The sequence below is a fragment of the Apodemus sylvaticus genome, chromosome 2 (genome assembly GCF_947179515.1).
Source record: "Apodemus sylvaticus chromosome 2, mApoSyl1.1, whole genome shotgun sequence".
In the NCBI taxonomy this organism is placed as follows: Eukaryota; Metazoa; Chordata; class Mammalia; order Rodentia; family Muridae; genus Apodemus; species Apodemus sylvaticus.
Window position 1 is genome coordinate 142,860,272 of NC_067473.1, and position 26,877 is coordinate 142,887,148.

The following is a 26,877-nucleotide window of genomic DNA, read 5'->3' on the forward strand; positions in this document are numbered from 1 at the left end:
TCTAAAGGAGTAATCTCAATGGATTGGGGAATTGAAAATGCAGGGCTTGGGATCAACACCAAACTGGCTCTATCGTTTAGGATTATTGCTTAGGAAAGTGCTGTGAGCATTAAACTAAATGTTAGGTTCTTTGAACCTGGGAACCTGTCATTTGCCTTTTAGGCCAGGCTAAGTCATAGCAATCTGTAACTTAGTTTCTTATGTACTGTTTTTTTTCCTCCTGTCTTAACTTTGTTTTCCATCACTATGACAAAAAAACATTTAGGGCCAAAAGGGTTTATTTTATCTCACATATTGATATATATTCTACCATATTGATAAGTTCACTGCAATAAAGCTTTGAGAGAACTAGTCACATTTCATCCTCTGTATTCAGAAGAGAGCAACAGATGCATGAATGCAGTGCTCAGCTCTATTCATTTCATTAGGGAGGGCACAGTCAATGAAATAGTGCCACCCACATTCACCTACATTCACATATATAAGATAATGCCCCACAGTGATGACCATAGGCCCACCCAATCTCCATTCTCATCAAGACTCTCTTTGAAGATGAGTTGATTCTGTGTCAAGTAGACAATTAAAACTATCTTTTCCACCACCCTGACTTTTAGTTCTCTGCTTCCACTTGTAGACCCTACATTGGCATACTCAGATATGAATGTTCACCCTAGACCCTTCCATCAACTGACTGTACCCCCTTTGTATATATTTCCCCCTGAAGGTTTCATGGTTTCCCTTAGTGTCAAACCCCATAGACAGTTTCATGAACTCTGAAACTATAGCTTCGTACTTGGAGGATACCCAAAGGTATTAGTACTTTTTAATGTGTTATGACAGATGAATGGCTTAACAAAGAAATAACACGATTCAACAGATATTAAATTGTTATTGTTATTATATATTTCTTTTTTGAGAATTTTATTTAATCTTTTGTTTTACACTCCAAATTTTATTCCCTTCCCAATCCACCCTTGGACTGTTCCCCACACCATACCTCCTCCCAAACTCCCTGTCTCCAGGAGGACGTCCCTACTCCCAAACACCCACCCCACTAAACCTATAAACTCTGTGAGGCCTCCAGTCTCCAGAGGGGCAGGTGCATCTTCTCGGACTAAACCTAGACTTGGTAGCACTCTGCTGTATATGTTGGCGAGTTCACATCAGTTGCTGTGTGCTGCCTGGTTGGTAGCCCAGTGTCTCCGAGATTCTGAGGGTTCAGGTTAATTGAGACTCCTGGTCCTCCTACAGTGACACCCTCCGCCTCAGCTTCTTCGAACTTCTTCCTAATTCAACCAAAGGGGTCAGCAGCTTCTGTCCACTGGTTGGGTGCAAATATCTGCATCTGACTCAGCTGCTTGTTGAGTCTTTCTGAGGGCAATCGTGATAGGTCCCATTTTGTGACTGTTCCATAGCCTTAGTAATAGTGTCAGGCCTTGACGCCTCCACTTGAGCTGGATCACACTTTGGGCCTGTTGCTGGATTTCTTTTTCCTCAGGCTCCTCTTCATTTCCATCCCTGCAGTTCTTTCAGACAGGAAAAATTATGGGTCAGAGTTTTGACTGTGGGATGGCAATGCCACCCTCACTTGATTCTCTGTCTTTCTGCTGGAGGTGAACTCTACAAATTCGCTCTCCCCATTGTAGGGCATTTCATCTAAGGTCCCTCCCTTTGAGTCCTAAGAGTCCAACCTACCACCCTCCTGCATGACTTCCCAGGTCTCTGGTAAATTCTGGAGGGTCCCCCACCTCCTCCCTCCCTAGGTTGCCTGTTTCCATTCTTTCTGTTGGTCCTCAGTCCGTTTTCCAACCCAAATACAAGATCATGTTTCCTTCTACACCCTCCCTGCCCTGTCCCCTTTCCCACCTTCCTATCTTGTGATTGGTTTTTTTCTCCCTCCAAAGTGGGATTTAGGGGTCCTCACTTGGGCCCTTCAGCTTGTTGAACTTTCTGAGTTCTGTGGACAGCATCTTGGGTATTCTGCCCCCCCACCCCTTTTTTCTAATATCCACTTATTAGTGAGTACATACCATACATGTCCATTTGGGGTCTGAGTTACCTTATCAGGATGATGTTTTCTATTTTCCATTCATTTGCCTACATAACTCATGATGTCCTTGTTCTTAATAGCTGAGTAGTATTCTATTTGTAAATGAACCACAGTTTTCTATATCTGTTCTTCTGAAATGGGACATCTGGGTTGTTTCGGGTTACTAGCTATCACCAAAAAAGCTGCCAGCTTTTCAATAACTATTTACCTATTTAGTATTTTATGAATCACTATTATTGTAGGCTTTACAGTAAATAGATTAGAATTAAAACATTATGTCTATCATTCCATTTTTAAAGATGTTTTATTTTTAATTGTGTGTGTCTATGTGTGTTATGTGTATATGTGAGTGTAGATGTTCTTCAGTGTCCAGAAGAGGGTATGAAATCTCTCAGAGATGAAGTTTCAGGGGCTTGAGAACCATCTGATATAGATGAAATCTGCTATTTTGAAAGCTTAGTATGTTCTTTTAACTTTGGAGCCATCCTTGCAGACTTAGTGGGTAATGTCTATGTGGGTAAACTTGGGGGTGAGAGAAATAAGCTTCCTAATAGAACTCTAATTTATTTATCTTAGAATAGGCGTGGTAGTTACATAGTACTGAAAACAATGTAATTGTATGAAACAATGAAAAATATTTTAGTTTAACCATATCAGTTCAACAAATGTGAAATCACCACCTAGTGCTACAAATATGTTCTTCTCTAGTAATACGATGCTCATTCTTATATAAGTTGGCATGTACTCATTTCCCAAATAACAATAACAATCATAACTAGCTCATAGGTAGTTGGTAAAAATTATAATAATGCCTTTCATACTTTAGGTCCAGTGTAATCATTTAAAACATTTTCAGTAAAAAGGAGTCAGAATGGCCATTATTGCCATTATTTGTATATTCCTACCTAATAACAAACACTGAAAATTTCTCTGGGACAGGAAATATAGCTTCTTGATTTAATTAATTTCTGTTTTAATTAATTACCCTATAATGCTATTTTCTGATTATATCCAAGATATATTTGAAATTTCTGTGATAGCCACCTGTGTCAATTCAAATGGAAATGTATTTCCTTTGGATAATATCACTGACCCGGGGAGTAATTAGACATGGATACAGCCTGTACCTGTACCTTTGCCTGTCCACAAACACTTGCCTGGTTCTCTGCATGCTCCACAGAAGAAAGGAAAGTTGTCAATAGGACTAAAATTCAAACACTACTCTCCATATTTTGTTGTGGGAAATATTACATCCAAAGCAAGACCTTATTGCTAAATGTTACCATATGGTTTGGACACCAAAGCCATTGTATGGCTCAACGAAGCACAGATTATTCCTATCAACTTCTTTCTGTTGAAAGAAAAGCTAAGATATCTTTCTCTGAACCAAGGGGCTATACACTGAGTTTGATCACTCTCAATACAAAATACTGAGTGGAATTTTTCCTATATCCACACCATATCTTATACATTTGAAGGTCATTGCTTTCCAACAGGAATTGATCTACTATGATGAAATTAAGAAACGTTTGTTTCTTCCTATGAATACATGTACCAGTGCTTCTATAGAACTTAGGAACTTCTCTCCTAGCCACAAAAATTGCCTTTGTCTTGCTTCCTGGCAGTCTCCTTGAGAACAAGATCTGTAGCTGAGCCTCTGTCAGTGTTAAACTGAGCCAGGCAAGTGTTTGTTGCAGCTCTGTAGATTTAAATACAAACATAGAGTGAATGTTCTAAGACAAATTGGAATGGTGGATTTATTCTAAGAAGAAAGGGATATCTTCTAGATCCAAGAGTAAGGAACCCGTCAGGGTCTTGGAAATTCCCTAAATTCCCAAAATGTAAGATTCTTTGCACCATCCATCTCTTTTGTTCTTTGTTATCTATTTGATCAATTCCTCTCACCTGAAGCAAATGTCTTATTTCAAGGCCGTGAGATTGCGATTTGGACTTAAGTTTAGAATACCACTGTAAAAATCACAGAATGTTGGTTGACCTGAACTTTTTATTTCTAAATTCAACTTACCAGGCAATGGGATTTGGTTAGGATCAGGTGTCCACCTCAACAGCAGTCATTCGACTGCATATATTCAAAATTACACAACAAAGGAGAAAAATGACAATGAAATATAATTCAGATAAAAGTGGCAAAGCCATGAGTTCAGAAGAATTCACCTTTTACAAAACCCCTAGCAATATCCACTTCTCAAAAATATGTGAATAACTCATATTGAAGAAAATGAAATGATAAAAATTTTCTTCCCGAAACTAGGATCTTTTAAGTGAAGATATTTTTATTTACAAGGATATTCACTTGCTGAGTGAATTTATGTTTCAAAAATATATATGTATCTTTGTCAACAGGACAAACATATGCTGAGAAATAATAACATTCAAACTAGAGAGCTTTAGGACCTGCCACTGCATCAAGATTTTAAAACTAGAGAAAGGTGCTGAATTCTTGTCAAACCTGAGAATGTTCCTAGCTGGGTATGAAGTTTGATACTTTAAAGAATGATAATTAAAGTATCATTCCTGCATGTCCAGAAACCTGTTTTTCCTTTATTTTAAAATGTGTTTAACCTTTGAAAATTTCATACATTTATATGATGTGTTTTGATGATATATCTCATCCCCATTTCAGCTAGAAGACTCTCCCTTCTAATTTCATGTCCTTTCTTTTAAAAAAATCCAATTAGTCAGTTAATCTCATATGGCAATAAATGTTATATCATCCATAAGGTATGATCAATCTAATGGTAGTCACACCCCCAAAGGAAATTAACTCTCCACCTTCCAACAACTATCAACTGTTAGGTGCTCCTCCACCAGGTAAAAAAAGCCTGGGAATCCCTTTTGCTTCTCTGATGGAAATTTTAATTGGTTTAACTAGAGAACTATTTTTTTTATTGTTATTTTTTTTATTCGATATAATTTATTTACATTTCAAATGATTTCCCCTTTTCTAGCCCCCCCCCCACTCCCCGAAAGTCCTGTAAGCCCCCTTCTCTTCCCCTGTCCTCCCTCCCACCCCTTCCCAGTTCCCCGTTCTGGTTTTGCCAAATACTGTTTCACTGAGTCTTTCCAGAACCAGGGACCACTCCTGCTTTCTTCTTGTATCTCATTTGATGTGTGGATTATGTTTTGGGTATTGCAGTTTTCTAGGTTAATAACCACTTATTAGTGAGTGCATACCATGATTCACCTTTTGAGTCTGGGTTACCTCACTTAGTATGATGTTCTCTGGCTCTATTTTGCAGGAAAGCTGTGTATCACTTTCTTAGCCATAGGCTTTGAACACACAATATCAGGTTGGAATTCTCTTCCAGGGAACAGGCAATTTCAAATAAAATAGAAAAGTTTGTTATTCCCGTAAACACTCTAACAGGTATTTCACCAGTGAGCACACCTGTCTTGTGAGTCAATATTGTATCATGCAGGATCCAGTAATGGGTAAGACTCTTAGTGTCTTTTTTCTCCAGCATTAACAATGTTATCTATCAGGGAGAGGGGTTCCTGGTTAGTTCACGAATGAATTTTTTATATTCTGAAACCAGTGTTTAGTCTTCAGCAATAAAGTCTTACATCTAGTTATAATGGGCCAATAAAAGCAAAGATAATAGCTTATATACTTATACCAAAAATTATTTCAATAAATGATCATGTATTTGTGACTAGCATTACTATGTTTTCTTTTTCCATAAAGTTCCTTATTTCTTTTTATATGTTCTTGTGACATGTCCTTCTTTCAAATTGTTCTGATTTCCTCCCTCAACTTTTAGGCAGTGAAAGCATCTTTGATCAGAAAGAAAATGAAATATAATTTTGGATAACTCCCCTTGGGTTGTTATAGATGTTTGATTATATAAGTTTAGATATTCAGCTTAGCAAAAACTTCTAGCTGCTGAGACATTTTTAGAGCAGAGTACAAAATGAAGATGGTAACCAGGCAACGTGAGTCTTGTACGGTTATTAAAAATAAAATGTGTAGCTTCCACCATGTAGAATTATTCTCTGGCTTTTGATATGTTGTTTTTTCTTTCTCTTGGAAGAATAAGCAAATCCTACATGCTCAAATGATCAATAATTTTCTATTTAAAATTTATTATCCTGTTAGTTTATTTTTGCTAGAGAATTTTACACAGATAAATTAGTCATGATAATTTGATATGATTATTAAAAAGTGTATTCAAAGATTTTGCATAAAAATCATTTAAGTATTCACACAATCTGTCACAAAAAAGTCAATGCTTGGTCATTAAGATGACATCTGGCTTGAACAAACATGTATTTTTTTCCAAATACAAAGTATTACTGATTAAAATTTTGGCCAACTTTCATATCATGAATAACATTTTTTAAAATGTTAAAACACTACATCAAAATGCATTTAATCATGGCAAACATTCTTTATCCATGTCTATTAATTGATAATTTTAATCCTGATTTATAAACATATATGTGTATAAAGGATCATATGTTAAGATTAGAAGACTTTGTCTTCTGCATTTTTGGTAGACTTTGTTTAGATCTCCTAGGACTATGTATAAAATATGCTTGAGTATCTTACATTGTGTAATCTTCTAGAGGTCTATGTATCAAGTCCACCTACATACCTGTAGCATCTGGGAAGTGAAAGGCTGGTACCTCCAATTTAGTTGATGTGTCTTATAGTCAAAGCATAGCTGAATAGTTTTCTACACAGGCCACATATTGCTTTAGAATATGTCCAGGCACATGAACCACTGTTTTAGACAGATGTTCTGCATGTAGATCATGGGCTCAAGCCCTCAAAAGAAGGACTCTAGACAAGTTATGGTTTGTAGGTTGTTGAAAGGTTGTCTTAATAAAGGTATACAGAGTCTTTGGCATATTGGGTCTTAATAAACATTCCTCTACATATCTAAATACCATTCTTATTAGAAGGCAGATCTTATTTCAGAGATACCCTGTGAGACTCCTGGTAGTTGCCATTGATAATAAATATCATCTAACTCATTTACTGTGAAAATTTCCAGTCTGGAAACTTACTGTCAGATTTTTTCTTCTTTCTGAATATTGGGAATGTAATAGCAGTTAAAATGAGAGGTTCAAATTCCAAACATAGAAAAATAGAAGTAGTGGCAGATACCTCATTCTTTATTATTATTATTTTAATTATGCATGTGTGATAGGAGTCTCTGTATAGGTTTGTGTACACAAGGGCAGGAATCCATTGAAGAAAGAATCTTAAGATATCTATGGAGTTGGGGCTTTGAGGCAGTTCTGTACCACCCATTGCATGTGTTGAGATTTTAGCATCAAGAGCAATATGTGCTCTCAACCACTGAACTGTCTCTGCAGCCCCAAATTCTGGGGATAGTTAAGACTGACTGTTCATTACTTTCTATGAAAAGGGTTTTACTTTAGTCCTCTTAGGTCAATCAGGTTGTTGTCAAAAATGTTGAGACATGACATCCACTCTTACAAATTTGCATAAGCAAGTGTAGCCTTGAGTTGCAGATGTACCAGTAGAAATCTCCATCCTATTCCCCCCAAAATTCTCCTTTGCCCAACAGTCACAATCATAAATTATCCTGAGCTTCTTTGAGTCCTGTAGGACATATAATGTCTTTGTAATATAAATAAGAACAATCCAAAGCCACTAAAACAATTTTTTTTGCAGCATGCACTATGTTCATAGGTCTCTGAAAGATAGTAATAACCAAGAATCATATTTATATCATGTAGAATGTAAACAGACTATACTATACAAAAAAAACCCATATACTTCACCTTATGATTTTTAAGAGTTGTTAGTAGACTAAAGTTCATGAATTTAGAAAATAAATGTCATTATACCAAAATACACCCAAGAAAAACATTTAAAATGATGCTTTGGGCATGGTAAATTACCTTAAGTGTATTATTATTAATTTAAATTTCATATTTGACTATAACATTTGTAAATAGTAAGTTTGTAACACCAGTTTATTGGAAGCATAAATTCTTACTAAGAATGGCTCATTGGTTTTTATATTAAGTTTAGCTTCCTAAAGACTTAAACTGCAAAGGAGCTAGAGACCTCAGTATAAACACTGATTTTCAGGATTAATTATTCATGTCTGCTATGCTAATGGAAGGCAGTGGCATGAATATATTCGGTATGCTCACTTCATATACAGTCATGAATTATTAATAGATTATACCTGTGAAATATTTGCATAGAATTCAAAATGACATTGTCTTAGAGAATAACCTACAATGTTTTAATACTTAAAAAAGCCTGAACATAGAATATACCGGTAATGATGTAAAAGATATACCCATACATAGCCATCCTTCCCTGTCTCTCCTGTGTGTTTGCCTCATGTAAAGAATCAACAAACACATAAACAAAGAGTAAAGAAACGAAATCTATCATTTATGACAATGAATCAGAGGTCATTCTACTAGTAGAAGTAAGCCAAACAGTAATTTCATCATGCATGTATTATTAAAATTTTACTATTTTGCTAAATGAAATGAGAATAGTGATCACCTCACTAGAGGCAAGGAGTGAAGGTATTTTCTAGAATAATGTTGCACATCTCACTTTCTCTGCCTCATTCATAAACATTTCCTGTAGGATTCTTTGTTTCATTGTAGAGTAATTTCCATCACAATAACTTACTTATTTGCTCAAAAATAATGGCAGTTTGCCATCAATCTCATTAATAGCCATGGTCATAGAATTTTGAGGTGCATCTCTGTCTAGCTTTATTCCATGGGGTCAGCCAAAATGATTAGTATTTGCTTAATTTAATTTGCGTTAGTAACATTTTGCAGAAATGCAAATGAGAAAGGCAGCGTATGAGTCGGGTAAAGACGATGGCCTCTAGGCCTGAAAGTCAAGACAGGAATATGCAGACATTGGTGGAAGAAAGAAGAAAGACATGACAGTAAAACTCAAAGCACTGGAGTCATAGATGAAATAGACCCCTATTCCCACACAGTTTTACAACTGTGTGACTAGCAGTCCTCTTCTTTATTTTCTTTTCATTTTATTGGTTATTTTATTTGTTGACATTTGAAATGTTGCCCCCCTCAGAGTTTTACCTCCACAAACTCCCTATCCACTCCCCCTTCCTCCTGCCACTCCCCCACCCAAAAACACACCCTCTCCTGTCTCAGTGCCTTAGACCCTACCCTGGGTCATTGAGCCTCCACAGGACCAAGGTTCTCCTCTCCCAGTGATGCCCGATAAGGCAAACCTCTGCTGCATATACAGCTGGAACCATGGGTGCCCCCTCCCAAATGTACCCTTTGGATGGTGGTTTAGTTCCTGGGGGTTTTGGTGGTCTGGTTGGTTGATATTGCTGTTCTTCCTATGGGGTTGCAAAGACCTTCAGCTCCTTCAGTCCTTCCCCTAACCCCTCCATTTGCATCTGTATTGGTCAGACTCTGGCAGAGCCACTCAAAGTACAGCTATACCAGGCTTCTCTGTCAGCAAACTCCTCATGGAATCAGCAATAGTGTCTGGGTTTGGTGTCTGCAGATAGGATCATCTCTAGGTGGGGCAGTCTCTAGATGGCCTTTCCTCCAGTCTTTGCCCCACTCTTTGTCCCTGAACTTCCTTTTGACAGGAGGAATTTTGGATTAATATTTCTGAGGTGGAAGGGTGGTCCCATCCCTCAACTGGGGACAATGTCTATCTACTGGATATGGTCTCTACAGGTACTATCTCCCCTTTATTGGGTATTTCAGCTAATGTCCTCCCTTTTGGGTCCTGGGAACCTCTTGGGTCCCTGACATCTGGCATTTTCTAGTGCCTACGCCTAGTTCCTCCTCCCCACTACTACACACCTCTTTTCAAATTCTTGACCCTCTATACTTCTCCCTCATCTCCTTCAGTATCTGAATTGGACCCCATTCTCCCCCTCCCTTCCAGATCCCTCTCGCCTCTACTTCCTGAGATTATTTTATTCCCTCTTCTGAGTGGAACTGTATCATCCAACCAAATCATAAACTTTCATTCATAATTATCTATCTTAGGTTTGCCAATAAAATGGTAGGTTAGATAATATTTAATTCCTGAGATAGTATGAGGTGACATCACTAACCTCCAACCAGTTGATGACTGTTAGATGATTGTAAGAAGTATTCTGTTTTCTTACAGATGTGAAGTACTACATTTATTTTTAAGGACAGTTTACCTCCTATGCCTACCTGTTATTCTTTCAACGTGCTTTGGTGGTTCTGTTTCTTCTGTTCCAGATCCTCTCTTCTTTTCTCCTAGGGAATTTAGAATTGCCTTATCATGGGATTTTTGACATGATTATCGCTCCTCTTCCACCCCCAAGTAATCATACTTCCTCTTTTTTCTCAGAACATCATGGCTCTTAGATATTTTTCCATATAAACCATAAAGCAACTTCTCTAGCTATGAGACCACTTTTTGTTCTAGCTAGAGAAATTGTTTTTGTTTTTGTTTTTTCGAGAGAGGGTTTCTCTGTGTAGCCCTGGCTGTCCTGGTACTCACTCTGTAGACCAGGCTGGCCTTGAACTCAGAAATCTGCCTGCCTCTGCCTCCCAAGTGCTGGGATTACAGGCATGCACCGCGACGCCTGGCCAGAGAAATTGTTAACATTGTTACTCATGTAATATATCTTGGAGGGATTTGTCACAGAGAAGATCTGAACCCTCACCAAATACTGATATTGGCCAGATTAAATGAAAAGATACCATGAGAATTTAGATGCAATACTTTGAGTTTGTTTGCTTGCATATTTCAACTCTGGGTTTATATTCTGTCTTGTAATGAGTTGTTATTTGAGTATATAAATATAGATTACTTTTCTTGGTTATACCTTGCTGCTTTCCTAAGTTCCTTATTTTTTCATTGGTTTAATCAAATATGTTATTGAAGATATTCAACTAGGTCTTTTTCATTCCAGTGAAGCTTAGATGGAGCTCAGAACTCAACGTAAGTGCATTGAAAGAAGAGAAATGTAACTTTTAATGGTAGAATGCTCTATATCTGTCTTATAAGATGCCAGATTAGTTTTCTGATTTTCCAGAGGATCTTAGTGTCACTGGCAAACTCATGTGGAAGCTTACAATGTCTGTAATTCAGCTCCCAAAATTTTACATCCCTTTTTGGTCTCATGCATGCATTGCACAACTATACATGTAGGCCAAGCACCATACACATAAAATAAAACAATCAAATCTTTAAAAATAATAATTATTATATAGTCATTTCCTGCCCATTGAGATATTAGCAGCAAGTCTGGTGTCACAATAGCCATGTACCTATTCTCTATTATGTGTGTCTTTTTCCTTTTAATTCAAGCAGTAGTATATTTCTGCAAACACTCTTTCTGTCACATCACTTTCTTTGCTTTCCTCCCAATTCATATTTTCCTGTGCTGTGGGTCAGTCTCACCTTACTACTGAGCCACAATCCCACTCCTCTTTTGTATTTTCCTTTCATTTGTTTATTGGAGATTTCACGCACTGTTCCCCAGATCTTGTGTACTGTGATGAAGAAGAACACATTCTTTAACCACTAGCATGGGTTGTTTGAGCGGGAAGCAGCGTGGGTAGCATTGTAGAGAGCTCTTGTCCTTGAGCTGTAAAGTCATAAGCGCTGATGCTGCTTGCCACTGGGGCTGACGAGGATATTCCTCTGACCTGCAACACACTCCGTGGAGTTGAGAACCATGCAGTCTTGGCTGCTGCAGATTTCAGAAATTTCAGATGGCAGGTAAAGCCTCCTTCTGCCCTGTGGCCTGCTAATGACATCCTGATAGCACTTCTTGTAGAACCTTTTAGGGAGATGTTCCTTCCCATTGCAGCTAGAAGGACCTTGCTAATCATGAGTCCCAGGAAGAATCATGCCTCTTTTGAGTACACTCCATAATCTCAGGAGGTACAGGAGGCCATCACCTCATGTCAAAGAGGAGAGAACCTGGCAAGAACAGTTTGTAATGCCTGTTGAAATCCTACTCTTTCTCCCTCTTGTTTAGAGTTAACTTCCCAAATGATGGCACTTGCGCTTCTCATATGCCAGTGGGACACTGCTTTAGACTAGCCCAGAAAGGAATTTAGGAAATTAAATTTATCAGTTCAACCAAAGGGGCAAGTTCACACCAAGAATTCCATCTGCTCCATATAAAAGAATAATAGTTTTTCTTTAATAAATCTTTGATTCTGTTTCCTTTGAATCAAAACTGTGAGACTTGGTGCCTTGGGTTATATTTCAACACTCTGGTAATGGTCATAATTGTACTGAGATATATGTTCAGATAATGTTTCTTTTGAAATTTAATAGAGATGTGGAAAAGTCTCATTCTACAAACACACAAGAGAGAAAGAGATAGGTTGGCAAAGAATGGTTATTAGTTATTCTAATATGTGATATTATCCCTACCTCTCTGCCCCCACCTGGGTCACTAAACCTCTTTTATCATGAGACCTGTTTCTAATGGTGCATAGGTAGAATCTTCAAGCTGCTGAAATTATAATGATAGACTCTGGGTAGGGACTTGAACAGTTAAGCAGACAGACAGCCTTGCCCTTCATCTATGTCAGAAGCACATTATCTGCCAGAAAGGAGCTACAAAGTAGACCTTACTGAACAGGCTTCTAAGAGTAGTGTCAGGCACTCTAAACATCTGGCTGTAACAGGATTCTTTGAAGCCATGAAGTCCTTATAAGTGGTTAGTTTTCTTCTCTCTGACTGGAAGTGAGTATAGGGAGCTAACAAAAATTCATTTATCTTTTTCTGATAAATGATAATGCTGATAAAGGTAGAAATAAGTTGCTGGGTCTGACTTGCACAAGCAAAAGCAAGGCAGCAAGGACGGCCTACATGGATGATAGCATTTTATCTCTGCCTCTGCCTCTTAAGTTGTGTGACCTCAGAAACATATACCAGGTTGATTTAGTTCCTCATTCTATAACCAGAGCACATAATGATTTCTCTTCTCATCGTTGAACTACCAGTTTTCCTCGTAGTACAAATTGTTTCATATTGGTGCATCTTCTAGGAAAAGAGAGAAATTAATAATGCTTTGTGATTCAGAGCAAACTCCATAGGACTTTTCTAGAACTTTTGTGAGTATGAAAATCACCTAAAATAGAGAAAGAAAATAAAAACCCAGCTTTCCTCTCCCTCCCTCATTTAATCTTGACTCCATTTTCCTGGTCAGCTGACCAAATGATTATGACAATTACCAAAATATAAGCCTACTTTATAGCATATGTAACAGTTATCTATGTTTGAAACTGGGCATCCTGCTATCAAATTTTTCTGGATCTTCATTTCTGACTTAAAGGTATGGTTCTGAATTGTACCTGCTGCCTAGAATTACTATGACACTTAAAGAGAAAATTTATCTAAAATGCTTTCTGTTTTTGTCATTGTAACCACTGACACATCTTTTATGGCATATGGAAAATCTGAATATGTTAAGTATGTGGTAGTAGGTCCATTTTTGCCTATGATTCTCAGCTTTAAACACTCTAAGTTTCTGGATTCTTTCTGCTACCACTAATGGCACTGCGCAGACCGACAAAGGCGGATGGCGCCATCTTCATTTCTACAATTAGACAAAAGGAGGATCAGTACTGCTAAGGGTGGACTTCCCTGGGTTTCTGTGATGTAGTGACATTAAAGGAACTGGTATTCAAGCCTAGTCCTTGTGATATCCTGAGTCTGAGTCTGATCTTTTCTGGTGTTTGTTTGTTTGCACTTTGATTCTTCTGAGACCTCATAGCTCCATTGCAATATTTGAAGTAGCCAGTACAGTAGGAGCAGCCAGAGAATTGTATGGCACTTGGGCTCTAATGTCTTTTTTAATATAAATGCTCTAAGAGTAACATCAAAGTGACATGCTTATTTATCTGTGGCCTCTTTAAAATCAATTTATTTCCATTTTGACTAAGAAACAATTCTATGATGGGACAAAAACAAAAGAAAAGGCCTTGAAATGTTCTTCACTAACCAGTAGCTGAAATAGCCAAGTATGAAGACTAGACCATAATGGTTGACTTTTGGCATGTTATAATTTTCTAAGCTTATGCTTTATTTTTTACCAAGTGAGAATTGAAACACCTGTTACTATGGAAAAATGAAAAAAATAAGTATATTGATAAATTCGCTTGATGCTACAATGAAATACTTGACCAAAGTAAGTTAAAGAAGAAAATGTTCATGGGAGCGCACAGTTGAGAACAGCCCATTATGGATTTAAGGAAGGATTTAGAGAGGCATCTGGTCACAGTATAGCCACAGAGGCAGAGATCAATGAATGCTAGCATTCGGCTTGCTTTATTGGGTTTCTCTTACCTAGAACCTCAGTCTAAGGAATGGTCCTGCCCACAGTCAAGGTGGGTCCTCTGACCTCAACTAATCTAATAAGACAATTCCCATTGCAATGCCCAGAGATTTGCTGCCTACATGAGTCAACACTCTCAGGTTAATAATACTAATCATCACAACTGAAGACATTTATCCCTAGTTTAGCTCACTATAAATGCAAAACATTTTTTTTTGCTTATATCATTCTTTGGGTCTTCAGTGAAAATAGTGTTCATACATCTCCTTGCTTATTGAATTGGAGGTCTTCCTAGTTTAGCAAATACATGTGCATATATGTGTTCATATATACAAATGTGTTTACATATATAAAACATGTGTATGTGTATATATATGTGTATGTTTATAATGTGTGCATTTGTGTGTGTGTGTGTGTGTGTGTACAATAAATCTTCTACCCTTCAACCTATGTTACTTTTTTTCCCCTAATCCATATGACAGTAGTGGTCTCCATGGTTTCTGACCTTCTCATTTAACTCTGTTTAGGATTTGATGCTTATTTCACATCCCGGACACTTGAAAACAACAGGAGAAATGTATGGTTTGCCGAATACTGGGAAGAAAACTTCAACTGCAAGTTGACAATTAGTGGGTCCAAAAAAGAAGACACAGATCGCAAATGCACAGGTAATTTCATTCCCGTTGTCCTCCTCCTGCGACTTTACATGGACATCATTGAGACATTTGCATGACTGACAGAAGTAAGCCTGGCTGAAGAAAAATTGTAAAAATAAATTGAATTTTACTAGATTGTTCAGAAAAAAGAATGGGAGCTTAACTCTTGCAGGTCAAAGGAAGTGAAGATAAGAATTTATTCTTTTCAGCATGCCCATCTCATTATAATTGGAATTTCTACTGATTCTTGATATCTCATTGCTTCAAACACTCCTGTTGATAAATGTTGGTTCATTTTCTATCCAGAAGAATGAAGTCATTTTCACATAAACAAAATCCCCTAAGAAAATTCCATACTGGAACCAATGGTTACTGTTAACAGAAGTGAACGTTTACAATAATGAATATTCTTAATTATTTTCATATTATATAAGTAAGGAGTCATTTTCTATTTATAATATGCTTAAAATGGTTCTCTGCTTACAAAAGTCTCTTGTAAACCTCCTCACAATGAAAGTATATTCTTGGTAAATAAAGGGGTAAGCAGACATTAGTTCATTTAATTTCAAATATTTATTAAGTAATCTCCTTTCTGCTAAGAACTATCCTAGGCACTGGTGGTCTCAGGGTGAATCAGACAGTCAGGGTCTCTGCTTTCATGGGGCTTAGAATATAGCATGGTATTAGGAAGTAGGTCATTGAATTTGTCAGCTAAAGTAGAAAGTGAGAGCTGAGGGTGATAGGGGCATATACAAGAGGAATTTCAATTGTGTCAAAGGCACGAGCATTCGCCAAAGACTTCCTTGGGAGAATAATATTTGAATCAACACCTGGAAATAGGATTAGACAATTGCCAACTGATGAAAGAGAAAATGGGTGAAGAGTCACTGATAAAGATAACCATGATAAAGATCTGTAGAAGAGGATTAGTGTGACTCCAAGGAGATAATCAACAACAACAACAAAATGGGGAATGATGTACATTCATCTTTGAGGAAAGTATGGGGAATCTAGGGATAATGATTGAGGTAAGTCTGTAACTGCCAAAAGAAGTGGAAATACTACCTTATATTTGATCAAATTTGATCTTTATTTGCAATTAATCTTATATTTGATATGTGATTATTGAATAATCATGGAAGACTAAATAGTTTAATTCTGCCCTCTAGTAGCCTTCACTATTTGTGACTGTCATTAAGGCATCTCAACACCCTAGAGAGAACTCAATATGATAAATCATACTAAGGGCAAGGGCAGGGGGAAAGCTAAGGCAGCAAAGTCCTTACCATGCATGCATGAGGACCAGTGTTCAATTCCCAGAATTCATACTAAAGAAAATGAAAAGTTATGGTAACAAGCAAGGATTTTCCAGCACTGGAGAGGGAAAGACAGCCCAATTCCCAAGGTTCATGGACTAGCCATCCCAACCAAATTGTTGAGTCCAGGTGGGCATGAGGCTCTGTCTTAATATGTAATATGGGCAGGTTCTAAGAAAGAATGAAACCCAAGGTTGTCCTCTGGACTTTACACACACACACACACACACACACACACACACTCACACACTCACAATGTTAACACCTTAGATACTAGTTTATTTTCTTTATCTTATTTAGTTTTTCTTTACAATATATTTCTTAAATTTTAATCACCTGAATGTTGTCAATTAATCTCTTCATTAAGTAACTGTTAATTAGGTAAAGATATATGGTACATAGTACTTGAGATTTCATGAAGAATTAGAGAATACTTAAGAGCCTATGTTATCTCAAAGAGATTTCTGTTAAAGAGAAGTTATATGACAGAGAGAAAGAAATAAGAACACTGTTGTAAAATCAATAGAACACATATATTGGAAGCATTATGGTTTAACTAGAATGTCAGAGTAACCACATGCTCTGTCCAGAGCTCAATATATAACAGCACAATGTTCTCAGAAACACAGTCTTTCTATTGTTGGAGAGAAAAGGAAGAAAATTGATTCAATGTTGACTAGACCTAGGTGACACAAAGCTTTCAAGTGGAAACTGAAAAAATTAGTTTGACATCTGGATAATTTGTCTGTAAGACAGGGAACACTGAAGTGTACGACAGTATGCAGATGATGGATGACAGTTTCCAGACTGTTTCTGACATCTGATGTTCAATAAGAATGGCTGGAGTTGGAAAGGATTGTCAGATGGAACTTAGGCTTGTTTCAATCTAAGGCCAACACTTGTCTTCATGCATACACTAGTCCAATATGTTCTTTGGACACCCATATCTTAGTGATTAGCACAGAGAATTTAAGTTTATAATAATCATGTATGGCCAAACTACCATTAGAAATGGAAATGTGTTTTGTGTCTTTCTGTCATACTCATTCCATGGTCTCAGTTACTACATTACTGGTGATCCAAAGCTGTCCTTGTTGTCTCTTTGTGTATCCTTTTTCATCAGTCAATGATTTCACTAGGGAAAGGTACAATTATGTAATATTTAGAAAATCGTGGTTTCTAGAATCGATTACTCAGTAGGCAGTCTAACAGTGGCCATCTGCACACTGCAGGGACTCAGACCTGATGTCTGCTCAGCCATCATAGCAAGGTTCCTCAGAAGTCCCAATGTAAGGATGTACAAGGCCTGAAAAGGTCTTGTAGAAATGCTGATCTTCAGAGTATGTAGAAGTTCAAACACACTGGAATCTGATTTCCCACAGTGATGGCAGCTGCAGCAGTAGTAGCAATAACCATCATCACCATCACCATCACCATCATCACCACCATCATCATCATCATTAGCAGCAGCAGCAGCAGCAGCACCAGTAGTAGTAGCAGCAGCAGCAGCAGCAGCAGCAGCAGCAGCAGCAGCAACATAGATGTTTTCTTGCAGAAAGAAACAAAGGCAGAAAGCACTGATTTTTTTTTCTTTAACCTCTTTCTATCTATCTGGACAACTCCTTAAAAGATGCCAAATATTAATGGTGGATCTTCCTCATTAGTGATTTTCTAGAAATCACCTTCTCAGACACACCGAGAAGCATATCTCTTAGTTAATCCCACCATCTACGTGTTAGTTACAAGCAAAGTTAATCAACATATCTTTCTTGAAAGTATTCCAGTTAGTAAGACCTGGTCTCTTAAGCGGTAGCAAATGCAATTACTATTGCTGTTAGTCTTTACACCTTTAGATCTTAATAGATGAGAGATGGAGGATAGCATGAGCAGTTTTTTCTTCCATTCTCTTTCCTTTTCCGAGCCTAGCTGGACTCTCTTATGTTGCTTTGGTAGTATTTTGAAAACACTCTTTAACATATCCTGTCATTTAGACACTCCTCCATCTTGGAAGTGGAAAATAATGCTGATTGACAGTTTAGAGGCAAAGCATAATGATGGCATTAGATGAGTGGCATGTCCTTAAAGCTACAGTAATTGAGTTGAATCAAGGACATGGACAGAAGAAGGAAGAATTGGTGGCCATTAGCATAAGGAAGATGTGAAGCAAAGCTCCTTTGTGACCTCATTTTTGAAAGAGTAAATAGAATGAATGTGTCAGAAAACATGAAATTATCAATTTGATATTGTTAACTTACTGACAGCACTGAGATGGTGTGTGTTTTGGAATGAGGACTGCAAAAACAGTGTCCTTCGTTCCTTCCTGTAATTGAAGATGAAGAAAAATTGAGTCTTCTAAAAATTATGAAGGTGAAAATGCTGAGGATACTATTTTTTCTCATGTACTATGTGGTCTCTTAAACCATAAGAAGTTGTGAACCTATATTAGCTCTCAGCAAAACAAAATGGAATCTGTCTTATCACAAACGTTGGTAATGAACGGTGAAATCCATAGCATTTGAAGAGAGCAGATTGATTTTGTAATGTTGTAATTAAAGCTTATAGATCCTATATGAGTAATAAGATTCTAAAAGGAAAAAATAATTTTTGGAGAAATGAAAATAATATTTGCTTTTGTAGAATATTGTTTGATTCTGGGTTATAGAAATTCTTTTTTTTTGTCAGTTTTATCAGAAAATGTTTCCACATCATTTTTAATTGTCTCCTAAATGTATTTATATGCTTATTATTTTATCTGAGTTTATTCCCACCAAATCTTCAATATTATCAATTATCCTATGTAGTCTTCAGTTTTTTCACACTCAGGATAGATGAAAATCTTCAATTATTATCACAAAATGTCTACACTTACTTTTTCTTTTTTTGATGTATTTTTATTTTATTTTATTTGATATATTTTTATTTACATTTCAAACGATTTCCCCTTTTTTGGTCCCCCACTCCCCAAAGTCATATAAGCCCCCTTCCCTCCCCCTGTTTTCCCACCCACCCCTTCTCACTTCCCTGTTCTGGTTTTGCCTTATACTGCTACATTGAGTCTTTCCAGAACCAGGGGCCACTCCTCCGTTCTTCTTGTACCTCATTTGATGTGTGGATTATGTTTTCGGTATTCCAATTTTTTAGGCTAATATCCACTTATTAGTGAGTGCGTACCATGATTGATCTTTTGAGACTGGTTTATCTCACTTAGTATGATGTTCAGCAGCTCCATCCATTTGCCTAAGAATTTCATGAATCCATTGTTTCTAATAGCTGAATAGTACTACACTGTGTATATATACCACATTTTTTTGCATTCATTCTTCTGTTGAGGGATACCTGGATTCTTTCCAGCTTCTGGCTATTATAAATAGGGCTGCTATGAACATAGTGGAGCATATATCCTTATTACATGGTGGGGAATCCTCTGGGTATAAGGCCAGGAGTGGTATAGCAGGATATTTTGAAAGTAACATGCCCAGTTTTCTGAGGAACCACCAGACTGATTTCCAGGGTAACCACTTTGCATCCCCACCAGCAGTGGAGGAGTGTTCCTCTTTCTCCATATTCTCACCAACCCCTGCTGTCTCCAGAGATTTTAATCTTAGCCATTGGGCCTGGTGTAAGGTGAAATCTCAGAGTTGTTTTGATTTGCATTTCCCTGATGACTAATGAAGTTGAACATTTTTTAAGATGTTTCTCTGCCATCCGAAGTTCTTCAGGTGAGAATTCTTTGTTTAGCTCTGTACCCTATTTTTTAATAGGGTTATTTGGTGTTCTGGGATCTAACTTCTTAAGTTCTTTGTATATATTGGATATTACTCCTCTATCTGATATAGGGTTGGTGAAGAACTTTCCCCAATTTGTTGGTTGCCGATTTGTACTTTTTTTTTAATTTTTTTTATTCGATATAATTTATTTACATTTCAAATGATTTCCCCTTTTCTAGCCCCCCCACTCCCCGAAAGTCCCGTAAGCCCACCTCTCTTCCCCTGTCCTCCCACCGACCCCTTCCTACTTTCCCGTTCTGGTTTTGCCGAATACTGTTTCACTGAGTCTTTCCAGAACCAGGGGCCACTCCTCCTTTCTTCTTGTACCTCATTTGATGTGTGGATTATGTTTTGGGTATTCCAGTTTTCTAGGTTAATATCCACTTATTAGTGAGTGGTGTCCTTTGCTTTACAGAAACTTTGTAATTTTATAAGGTCCCATTTGTCAATTCTTGATCTTAGAGCATGCGCTATTGGTGTTTTGTTCAGGAAATTTCCCCCTGTACCGATGTCCTCAAGAGTCTTCCCCAGTTTCTTTTCTATTAGCTTCAGAGTGTCTGGCTTTATGTGGAGGTCCTTGATCCATTTGGAGTTGAGCTTAGTACAAGGAAACAAGGATGGATCAATTCACATTCTTCTGCATGCTGACCTCCAGTTGAACTAGCACCATTTGTTGAAAAGGCTATCTTTTTTCCATTGGATGTTTTCAGCCCCTTTGTCGAGGATAAAGTGGCCATAGGTATGTGGGTTCATTTCTGTATCTTAAATCCTGTTACACTGATTTGCCTGTCTGTCACTGTACCAATACCATGCAGTTTTTAACACTATTGCTCTGTAGTATTGCTTGAGGTCAGGAATACTGATTCCTCCAGAATTTCTTTTGTTGTTGAGAATAGTTTTCGCTATCCTGGGATTTTTGTTATTCCAGATGAATTTGAGAATTGCTCTTTCTAACTCTATGAAGAAATGAGTTGGGATTTTGATGGGTATTGTGTTGAATTTGTATATTGCTTTTGGCAAAATGACCATTTTAACTATATTAATCCTGCTGCTCCATGAGCATAGGAGGTTTTTCATTTTTTGAGGTCTTCTTCCATTTCCTTCTTCAGAGTCTTGAAGTTCTTGTCATACAGATCTTTAACATGTTTGGTAAGAGTCACCTCAAGGTACTTTATACTGTTTGTGGCTATTGTGAAGGGTGTCATTTCCCTAATTTCTTTCTCATCCTGCTTATCCTTTGAGTATAGGAAGGCTACTGATTTTCTTGAGTTGATTTTATAACCAACCACTTTGCTGAAGTTGTTTATCAGCTGTAGGAGTTCTCTAGTGCAGTTTTTTTTGTCACTTAGGTAGACTATCATATCATCTGCAAATAATGATAGTTTGACTTCTTCCTTTCCAATTTGTATCCCTTTGACCTCCTTATGTTATCTAATGGCCCAAGCTAGTACCTCAAGTACAATATTGAAAAGATAAGGAGGAAGGGGGCAGCCCTGTCTATTCCCTAATTTTAGTGAGATTGCTTCAAGTTTCTCTCCATTTAGTTTGATGCTGGCTACCGGTCTGCTGTATATTGCTTTTACTATGTTTAGGTATGGGCCTTGAATTCCTGTTCTTTCCAAGACTTTAAGGATGAAAGGATGCTGAATTTTGTCAAATGCTTTTTCAGCATCCAATGAAATGACCATGTAGTTTTTTTTTTCTTTGAGTTTGTTTATGTAGGGGATTGCATTGATGGATTTCTGTATATTGAACCAACCCTACATCCCTGGAATAAAGCCTACTTGATCATGGTGGATGATCATTTTTATGTGTTCTTGGATTCGGTTGGCAAGAATTTTATTGAGTATTTTTGCATCCATGTTCATAAGGGAAATTGGTCTGAAGTTCTCTTTCTTTGTTGGATCTTTGTGTTGTTTTGGTATCAGCATAATTGTGGCTTCATAGAAGGAATTGGGTAGTGTTCCTTCTGTTTCTATTTTGTGGAATAATTTGAAGAGGATTGGTGTTAGGTCTTCTTTGAAGGTCTGATAGAATTCTGCACTGAAGCCATCTGGTCCTGTGCTTTTTTTGGTTGGAAGGCTTTCTATGACCCCTTCTATTTCTTTAGGGGTTATGGGACTGTTTAGATGATGTATTTGGTGATCTGATTTAATTTTGGTATTTGGTATCTGTCTAGGAAATTGTCTATTTCCTCCAGATTCTCTAGTTGTGTTGAGTATAGACTTTTGTAGTAGGATCTGATGATTTTTTGAATTTCCTCAGTTTGGATTGTTATATCCCTCTTTTCTAAGTTTGTTAATTTGGAAACTTTCTCTCTGCCCTTTGTACAGTCTGGCTAAGAGTTTATCTATCTTGTTGATTTTCTCAAAAAAACAGCTCCTGGATTCGTTGATTCTTTGTATGGTTCTCTTTGTTTCCACTTGACTGATTTCAGCCCTGAGTTTGATGATTTCCTGTCTTCTACTCCTCCTGGGTGAATTGGCTTCTTTTTGTTCCAGGGCTTTCAGGTGTGTCGTTAAGCTGTTAGTCTATGCACTCTCCATTTTCTTTTTGGAGGCACTCAGGGCTATGAGTTTTCCTCTTAGCACTGCTTCCATTGTGTCCCAAAGATTTGGGCATGTTGTGCCTTCATTTTCATTAAATTCTAAAAAGTCTGTGATTTCTTTCTTCATTTCTTCTTTTACCAAGGTGTCGTTGAGTAGAGTATTGTTCAGCCTCCATGTGTATGTGGGCTTTCTGGTGTTTTTGTTGCCATTGAAGACCACTCTTACTCCATAGTGATCCTGTAGGAGGCATGGGATTAGTTCAATCTTTTTATATTTGTTGAGGTCTGTCTTGTGACCAATTCTATTATATTATTTTGGAGAAGGTACCATGAGGTGCTGAGAAAAAGGTATATTCTTTCATTTTAGGGTGAAATGTTTTATAAATATCAGTCAAGTCCAATTGGTCCAAAGCTTCAATTAGTTTTATTGTTTCCCTGTTTAGTTTATGTTTTCCTGATCGGTCCATTGAGGAGAGTGGAGTGTTGAAGTCACCCATAATTATTGTGTTAGGTGCAATGTGTGCTTTGAGCTTTAGTAAAGTTTCTTTTACGAATGAGGGTGCCTTTGCATTTGGCGCATAGATGTTCAGAATTGAAAGTTCTTTTTGGTGGATTTTTCCTTTGACCAGCAAGAAGTGTCCTTCTGTATCTCTTTTGATGACTTTAGGTTGAAAGTCAATTTTATCTGATATTAGAATGGCTACTCCGGCTGGTTTCCTGAGACCATTGGCTTGTAAAATTGTCTTCCAGCCTTTTTCTCTGAGGTAATTTTTGTCTTTGACATTGAGGTGTGTTTCCTGTATGCAGCAAAATGTAGGGTCCTGTTTCCTTATCCAGTCTGTTAGTCTATGTCTTTTTATTGGGGAGTTGAGTCCATTGATGTTAAGAAATATTAAGGAATAGTGATTATAACTTCCTGTCATTTTTTATGTTATTTTTATATTTGAGTGGTTTTCTTCTTTTGGGTTTGATGAAAGAAACTATCTTGCGTTTTCCAGGGTGTCATTTCCCTCCTTGTATTGGAGTTTCCCCCCTATTATTCTTTGTAGAGCTGGGTTTGTAGAAAGATTTTGTGTAAATTTGGTTTTGTCATGGAATATCTTGGTTTCTCCATCTATTGTGATTGAGAGTTTTGCTGGGTATAGTAGTCTTGGCTGACATTTGTGTTCTCTTAGAGTCTGCATGAGATCTGCCCAGGATCTTCTAGCTTTCATGGTCTCTGGTGAGAAGTCTGTTATGATTCTGATAGGTCTTCCTTTATATGTTACTTGGCCTTTTTCTCTTGCTGCCTTTAATATTCTTTCTTTGTTTAGTACATTTGGGGTTTTGATTATTATGTGAAGGGAGGTATTTCTGCTCAGGTCCAGTCTGTTTGGAGTTCTGTAGGCTTCTTGTGTATTCATGGGCATCTCTTTAAGTTGGGAAAGTTTTCTTCCATAATTTTGTTGAAGATATTTGCTGGCCCTTACAGTTGTAAATCTTCACTTTCATCTATACCTATAATCCTTAGGTTTGGTCTTCTCATTGTGTCCTGGATTTCCTGGATGTTCTGGGATACAAGCTTTTTGCCTTTTGCATTTTCTTTGACTGTCAAATCAATGGTTTCTATGGTATCTTCGGCATCTGAGATTCTTTCTTCCATCTCTTGTATTCTGTTGTTGATATTTGGATCTATGGCCCCTGATTTCTTCTCAAGGTTTTCTATCTCCAAAGTTGCCTCCCTTTGTGATTTCTTAGTGGTTTCTACTTCTGATTTTAGATCCTGGATCATTTTGCTTAGCTCCTTCACTTGCTTGTTTGGGTTTTTCTGTAATTCTTTAAGAGATTTTTGTGTTTCCTCTTTCATGACTTCTGCTGCTTGACTCACTTTCTCCTGCATTTCTTTAAGTTTGTGTGTGTGTGTGTGTGTGTGTGTGTGTGTGTGTGTGTGTTTCTTCTTTATTGGCTTCTATCTCTTGAGCCTTATTCTCCTGAATTTCTTTAAGTGATTTTTATGTTTCCATTATACGGGTTTCTAGCTTATTCATGTTCCCCTGTATTTCTTTAAGAGATTCATTTATGTCCTTTTTGTGTTCTTCTAGCAGCATCATGAACAGTGATTTTAAATCCAAATCTTGTTTTTCTGGTTTGTGTAACCAGGACTTGCTGATGTTGGAGTGTTTGGTTCAGATGCTGCCATATTGCCTAGATTTCTGTTAGTAGCATTCCTACATTTGCCCTTTGCCATCTTGTTATTTCTGGCGTTAGTTGGTCTTGTCTCTGGCTGGTATTTCTGCCTCCAGTGAGGCTTTAGGGCTATTTCTGCAACACTGGATGGCTGGGTTTCCCCTGTTACAGATTGATGATGTGCTGTCATCCTCTTGGGTGCACTTAGAGCCCTAGTGTGCCTTGCCCCAGGTTGTCTGTGTGAACCAGGCAGTGCCCGTTTGCTCCTTCAGTGAGTGCTGATGGTCTATGCTGCAGGACCTTTTCTGAGTGCTGGTCACTCTGCTGGGCAGTCAATCTCCCAACTGGGTTGGTGCACACAAGGCTAGCCTAGCTGCTGAGGCCCTGAGTCTAGGCCAAAGCCTGGCAGGCTAAGGCCCAAGCAAAGTTCCCCTCAGGCTATGACTGTTAATTGGTTCTGTCAGGTGGCCAGGATGGCAGAGTGTGCTCTTGCTCCCTGAAAGTGCTGGGAGAGTCTGCTAGGCTAACAACCTCCTGGCTGGGTTGGCACACAGATGGCCCACCGAGCAGCCCAGGGCCTAGGGGCAGTCCAATGCCTGTCCAGCTTAGACCCCTGCTATTTTAGCCTCGGGCTATGACTCTAAGCTGACTTTGCCTGCTAGAACTCTTTGGCGTCCCTTAGTCAAAATGGGGGTGTGCACACCAGGCCAGGCAAACAACTTCTTGGCTGGGTTTGCACACTGATGGCCACCTGAACAGCCCAGGGCCTGGGTGCAGGCCAACGCCCATCAGGCTTAGACCCCTGCAATGTTGGCCTTGGGTTATATTTGCATACCTCAGTCTGTCTGATTTTTCTGGTGCCCGAGATCCAAGATGGTGGAGAGACTCTCCTAACTGACTGGCGAGAGGCAGAGTCCTGATGTAGCTTCTGTGGGGTAAAAGGAACTGTAAATCTGCCACTGCTTGCAGCCCGGCTGGCCAGCGAAAGTCAGTGGTAGCAGGCACAAGGCCTGCCTAGACCCTGTCACCTTGGTTCCACTGCTGATAGCCCTTCCGCTGGACCAGCTGCTGCTGCTGCTGCTGCTGCTGCTGCTGTCACTGCTGCCGCTGCAGCTGGTTATAGATATTCTTATAGCATATATCCTGAGAAACCATCTAACCACTTGTCCCATAAATTATCCACATTCATTTGGTATGTCTGTAAGGCATTAATCTTAATTGCTCCATATGTTTTTAAATATTCCAAAGCTCCAGTATAACCAATTCTGATTTCTCTGACTCCAAAAGCTATCTGTTTTTCTCCTACTGTCATTTGAAGTTGTTTTCTCTACAATAACCAAACATTGGGTAGCAAGCGATCTTGCACAGCCATGGCTCCATCTAGATGATATCCTAGAAGGGAATGTGTATAAGATGATCCAGTCTTTTTCAGAAGGTAGAGTCCCCAAATGATAGGTATTAATATCATTTATGAGCTGGGCGGTGGTGGTGCACGCCTGTAATCCCAGCACTCTGGGAGGCAGAGGCAGGCAGATTTCTGAGTTCAAGGCCAGCCTGGTCTACAGAGTGAGTTCCAGGACAGCCAGGGCTATAGAGAGAAACCCTGTCTCGAAAAAAAATTCAAAAAAACCCCCAAAAATAATAATAAAAAATATCATCTATGCCATTTCATAGTAGGGATACATCATCCATGGAAACTGTTAGAGCCACACATAAAAACTACAACACATATTGACAAAGAACACTTGTCTTCCTGAGGCAGAAAGAGCATATAGATTGTGTTTAATCATTGTACATATGACTCCTGACTCTAAGCCCACCAATTAAGTATATTCTTCCTTGAGACTTAAGTATGTTCCTCCTTGAGACTACCATTAACATGGAGGTATGGCCCATGTCTTATCAGGCTGAGGATGATGGTTCTGTGGAGATGCTAAGAAGAGAAGAAAAATAAAATGGCATCTCACGAAACAAATAAAGGTAATTTCTAATCAAGAAAATACCTGTATACATATCATTATTAGTTTTACAATCAATGCGGGCCGAGTCTGCCATCAAGGCCTATGAATGAG

At 38.1% G+C, this 26,877-nt stretch overlaps 1 protein-coding gene across 1 annotated transcript in view; it reads left to right on the forward strand.

Annotated features, from left to right (window-relative positions):
• Grm7 (glutamate metabotropic receptor 7) overlaps positions 1-26,877 on the forward strand; it is an 897,218-nt gene that overhangs the window by 597,188 nt on the left and 273,153 nt on the right. The window contains exon 5 of the mRNA XM_052174477.1: positions 14,880-15,020. Coding sequence (XP_052030437.1) covers positions 14,880-15,020 — 141 coding nt within the window. The remainder of the gene's footprint in view (positions 1-14,879; positions 15,021-26,877) is intronic.